Source organism: Cynara cardunculus, unplaced genomic scaffold (assembly GCF_001531365.2).
Source record: "Cynara cardunculus var. scolymus isolate 2C unplaced genomic scaffold, CcrdV1 Un_Scaffold_3023, whole genome shotgun sequence".
Lineage (NCBI taxonomy): Eukaryota > Viridiplantae > Streptophyta > Magnoliopsida > Asterales > Asteraceae > Cynara > Cynara cardunculus.
The window spans coordinates 1,652-7,715 of record NW_020201319.1 but is presented as its reverse complement, the minus strand read 5'-3'; the positions used below and the strand labels follow the sequence as shown (position 1 = coordinate 7,715).

The 6,064-nt window shown below is 34.9% G+C and overlaps 1 protein-coding gene across 1 annotated transcript; it reads left to right on the top strand.

The window, feature by feature from the left end:
• The first annotated feature begins 3,418 nt into the window (after nucleotides 1-3,418).
• LOC112503448 lies at nucleotides 3,419-4,126 on the top strand. Its single transcript, XM_025107488.1, has one exon. The coding sequence runs from the start codon at nucleotides 3,419-3,421 to the stop codon at nucleotides 4,124-4,126; it is 708 nt and encodes a 235-aa protein (XP_024963256.1).
• The last annotated feature ends 1,938 nt before the right edge of the window (nucleotides 4,127-6,064 follow it).

The window sequence follows — 6,064 nt, the reverse complement described above, 5'->3', positions numbered from 1 at the left end:
ATAAGAAACTGTTAAAGCAGAAAGGTTGGGTAAGATGATTTCAACCTTGGAACCGAACAACGAAGGACTAATGTGCTTTCAAGGCCGAATCTAGGTACCATGTTTTGGAAATATCCGGAACACTATATTAAATGAAAGTCTTAAGTCCTGATACTCTATTCATCCAGGTACCAATAAAATGTATAGAGATTTAAAATCTTTTTATTGGTGGCCCGGATTGAAGAGAAATATAGCTAGATATGTGGAACTGTGTCTAACATGTTTACAGGTTAAGATTGAACATCARAAGCCGTATGGAAGTCTTCAATCTTTAGAAATACCTGTATGAAAATGGGATCACATTAAAATGGATTTCGTCATGAAGTTACCTAGAACTCCAAAGGGGTATGACGCAATATTGGTAATTGTTGATCGTCTGTCTAAATCTGCGCATTTTCTTCCAATAAGAAAGAAGTACTCTCTAGAAAAGCTAGCAAAGACTTACATTAAAGAAATTGTAACCAGACATGGAATTCCATTATCTATTATCTGTGATCGAGATAGTCGGTTTACTTCAAAGTTCTGGGAAGGGTTGTAGAAAGCTTTGTGATCTGAAATCCGACTAAGCACAGCTTATCATCCGCAAACTGACGGACAGAGTGAAAGAACTATTCAAACTCTCGTAGACATGTTGAGAAGTTGTATTATTGACTTCAGGGGATCGTGGGAAGATCACTTGTCGTTGATAGAGTTTGCATATAATAACAGTTACCATTCCAGCATCCACGCGGCATCGTATGAAGTATTATATGGACGTAAATGTCGAACGTCATTGTGTTGGAACGAGGTAGGTGAAAGACAGTTGATGGGTACTGAGATTGTCCAAGAGACTTCTGAAAAGATCAAACAGATTCGTGAAAGAATTAGAACATCACAAGATCGCAAGAAAAGTTATGTTGATAATCATCGAAAGCCGATTGAATTTTATGTGGGTGATTTTGTGATGCTGAAAGTTTCACCGTGGAAGGGTGTCATCAAATTTGGAAAGAAAGGTAAGCTCAGTCCGACGTATGTTGGACCATTTAGGATATGTAAGTGAATTGGGCCAGTGGCATATCATTTAGAACTACTAGAACAACTAAGTCTGATTTACAACACTTTCCATGTACCGAATTTGCGAAAATGTTTAGCCAATCCGAGTCTAGCTGTACCACTTCCAGAGATTAAACTGGATAGTAAACTGAATTTTGTGGAAACACTGGAAGCTGTAATTGACCGAAAGATCAGCGTGTGGAGAAACAAAGAGATCAGTCTGGTTAAAATTCAGTGGAAGTTTCACAAAGGACCAGAAGCGACATGGGAATTGGAATCTAAAATAAGATCAGAGTACCCTTGGCTCTTCGATTAAAGGAATTCCGGGACGAAATTCTTTTGAGGGGTGAATGATGTGGTAACCGGATCCTGGTTGTCACCGGAGGTAATGAATACGTGATTATTTGTTATACATGATTATGTGACAGCATGATAAATTAATATATTTGATCATGCTAATATGTGAAATTATGTGCATAATGTTGATGCATGAATGAGGTTATGGGTAATTGTGGGTTCATATGAATGCATGATATATATATATATATATATATATATATATATCCACATGCATGATATTTGAATGCATGGGTGTGCGAGGTAAGATGCATGCATGTGAGGAGGCTGTGTTGGCCGACCTTTCTTGTTTTAGAAAGGTATAAAAGGAGGGTTTGACCTCCATTTCATCTCCCTTGCTATATTCAAAAAGTTTAGAGCGATTTAAGAGAAAGAAAGAGATTGTCCGGATTTCTTATTTTGCATCGCAAGAAGACTGATTTTCAAAAGGCTTTAAAGGTGAGTGGTTAAACTGCCTTGAACCTTTTTGGATTGCATATTGATTATGTTTTAAATGCTTTATACATGATTTGAGTTTTACTTGAATAAGCATTGAGCGATTTAAGTTAAACCGGATAAAGGGTGGGCGGGTTTAAGAGTAAATCGATCAAAGCATGAGCGGTTTAAGGCCAAACCGCTTAAGGCATTAAAAACGATATGGTCCTAAACCAGATGAGGGTTGAGCGGAATAAGGTTTAAACCAGACATACCTTAAACGGTTTAAGAGTAAATCGATCATTTGAATTAGCTGGTTTATATGTCAGGCGATTTATGAACTTTAAATCTTGTTATGAGTTTAAATTGGAGAAGTATGAATACGGCTAAGTGATGGCCGGTTTATTTGTAATCAGATAAACCTTAAGAAGATTTGTTCGGATTAATAATCCGGACAAAATATTAAGAATGTTTCTAAGTGGTAAATCGGGCAAGATGGGAAGAGTTGTCCGGATTTGTTATCTGGACAAGGTTGACCGGATTGTATTTTGACTTATCATTTTATTGATCTATTTACAAGAAATGGGAATTGTTGATAAAAATGAATTTGAACTGATAATAATTCTGTTGACTGCAGTCTATTCCATATGGAATTGTTTTATGAAATATTTTGATGAAGAGATAAGGGTGGCATATCAAGGAGAGGTGTACATTTGGATATAAGGGGGGCATTTGTTTGTGCGTATTTCGTAATATAACTCTTACTATTATATCCCTTAAGATTTACGTGGTTTGAAATCTTTATTTTTTTGTGATTTAAAGATTTAGAATCAGGGTTCTTAATGAGAATCATAGTCTGGATGTTATAAAAGAGAAGATAACAGGTTTGGCAAGAAACTGTAATTAAACCTTATTTCATTCAAGAGGTTTAAAAGTAGCGTTCTGATAATTGATTAATGATAACCTGTCTTGTTTCGATATATTGTTTAAAAGCAGAGATTAATGGCTTGAATAATGAAAGGTATTGGCGTTATGCTCTTACTTGTTCATATATTTGTGATATATATATGAAAAGTTATTTTACTTAAAAGTTTTGGTGATTTTCACCCTGCAATAACATAAATAGGGTAACTCACTAGACCTTTTGGTCTAACCCTCGTTTTGTGATTTTAAATATGTATTGCAGGAAATGCGGATAGTAAGGGAAAAGGGAAAATGTGATAATTTTCCCCATATGTTTAGTTGCATGAAGAATTGGTGATGATATGTATAGTTTTGGTTGACGATCAGGGATTAGTACAAGAATTTGTATTTTAAATTTTTGGACTATGTATTTTATACTGATAGATTCATGTATTAACGGACCAATGTGGGGTATAATATGCATTTCTTATGTATGAAGTATGTGTTTCATGCAATGTGTGGTTTGGGGTGTTTCAGAATTTCATTGTTGTCCAGTGAGGTGTCTTTTCCTTGACCGATAACTCCTTCCACCGGTGAGGGGGTTATTATTCTTGAAGATTTCAAATCCAGTCTTTGTCTATATTTCTGAAAAGATCACTTTCAAGTCTTAAAGATGTCGAAACATATGTTAAGTATTGGTTCTGATTCTAAGCCTCCAGTTGTTGCTTTTGGAGAATATTTGCAATGGAAAGTTCGAATGGTTCATTTCCTTGACAATAAGGATGAGAATATTATGAAATCGATAAAGAATGGACTTCTCATTAGTTATATGGATCTATCTGAGCAGACTACCGCTAATGGGATAGTCGTGCTTGCTTCCAAGATAAAGAAAGATCCACAACACTATACTAAAACTGAAAAACAAAGGGTCCTTATTGACAAGAAAGCTTTGACTTATATGTTAATGGCCATTCCTAATGAACTTTTTAACAGAGTTGACAGCAGAGGCTCAGCAAAAGAGTTGTGGGATGAGTTGGAAAAACATATGTTAGGAAGCGAAAAGTCTATTCAGACACGGATGAATCAGTGCGCCAGTGCTTATGAGGGATTCAGGGCACATGAGAATGAATCCATTCTTGAATCCTACAACAGATTCAATGTAAATCTGAATGACTTGAGAAGGAATGGTATTCAGAAATCCATGTTTGAAATAAATTATAAGTGTTTGAAGAATTTGAGGTCAGAGTGGTACTCTCTTGTAGTGAATCTACAAATGAACAAGAATATGTCTGAAGAAGACATTCATGATATATACAGTATCCTGTACGAGCATGAGGAAACTGTTAGAGAGTTAATGACTGAAAAAGAAGAAGGTGGTTAACTCTTTAGCTCTTCTGTCAGGGAATCAAGCAAAGGGTAAATCAGAAGGAAAGAGCTCCAAGTCTTTGAAGATAGAGTTATCTAAATAGATTGAGAGTGAATCAACTGAAAATTCCTCTATTGACTCAGATGATGAGATTAGAGAGTTTTCAAAAAAACTTGCTTTGCTGAGACAGTAGTTTCAGAAGAGGTTCAAAAAGAAGAAGAAGTTTGTAAAGTTTGAGAAGAGTAAGGGAAAGGAGGTCAGGCTTGAGAATTTTGGAAGAGCCAGAGACCAGAAGGATGCTCAATCTGAAAAGAGCAGATGTTTTAATTATGGAAAGCTTGGTCACTATATCAAAGATTGCTGGTTTAAGAATCAAATTACAATCTCAAGAAGGTTAATCTGGAAAAATCCCTTGAGGACGGCAAGGCTTTGGTAGCTGAAGAGGAAAGCTGACTGATTGACTCGTCAAATGATGAAACTGCTCATTTTACCCAGGTAAACATGTGCTTAATGGCAAGAACTGAAGCCGATGGCTCATCATCTGAGAACGAGAATGAGGTAATTTTCTTCGAACACGGAACTTAGGAAGGAAACTGAGAATATGAATGTTGAGTTTAAAGTTTTAAATAATAGATTAAAAGGTGAAAGATATTTAATGTTGAAATTTTAAGAAGAAAGTTACGGATTTAAATGGTTGAGTGAGGGTCTAAGAGAAGAAAAAGAAATTCTTAAACCTGAAAAGGCTTGAAAATGACTTACTGTTGCTTAAAAAGAAATTAATTGTTGTTGAGTGTGAGCGAGATAATATGCAGTTGTGTGGTCACTTTGATGATCAATCTTCAATACATCTTAAGAATCCATGGCAGATCTGGATCTAATACTCAAGAACATTGAGAGGAGATTTGAGAGAGAAAGTCAAACATTTAAATCTAGTCAAACCTTCTTTTACGTAATCTGATTTACAAATGAGCTCCCTTCTTCTAACAATTACAAAGGCATCACCCTATTTATAGGGGTCAAACTTCTAAACATAGTCAAAGTCAAACTCCTATAAGAAAAGTCAAACATGATGACTTTTACAATTATAGACAATATTTAACTTTCAAGACGAATACAATTTAATACTGATTTTTAGTCCTAACATTCTCCCCCTTTGTATTCAGACTTGAAAGAAATTCTACACTTTGAGTCCTGTTTGAACTTTGAATCTTTAAGCACATTATGTCTTCTTTCAAAAGAATTCTTTAACATGAAATCTTCAAACAATCAACTGTTGAGATAGATCTTCTAGCATTCTCCCCCTCGAATGTAGAATCGCGATGATCTTCTCTTTTGACAATGTAGAACAATAATTATCAGAAACAATGTACAAAATGTTATCTTCAAAGGATCTTCAGAATTAATCTTCAGTAAACTATTGTAAAGATGATCTTCACATTTAACATCTCTCAGTCGTTGTTGCACACGAATAATCTTTCTGTAATTATCTCCAGTCGCACTTCTTTTGAGTCTTTTGCCAATTTCGAAGTTACTCCCCCTTGATCTTTGCATCAGATTCCCTTTAAAAAGTTCGGAAATGAATATTTCATTCATTATTACATACTCCCCCTTATGATGAAATGAGAATCATTCCATAATACATAAGATGAATGAAATCTTCCGCGTAAACCGTCAATTCATGAAATTTTAAGTAGATCTTTGCAAATCCACTTATTTAATCTTTTTAGATTAAGGGAATGGGAAGATAACAACCAACTTCAACGAATGAAATTGTTTTCAATCTTATAAAAAGATTGGCCTGTGAGTATAACAAATATACTCAGTACAACGGATGTACTATATATATGAGACTTTTTGTTGCTCATCTCACCAGGTCTTCCATTCAATCATTGATAGCTAAAAAATAGCATATCTATGAATGTTTTGGCAAATTAACATATAAAATGCTAAATC

Excerpts from the sequence above, each read along its gene's own strand:
- LOC112503448 (XM_025107488.1), top strand. The coding sequence starts at position 3,419 with ATGTCGAAACATATGTTAAGTATTGGTTCTGATTCTAAGCCTCCAGTT.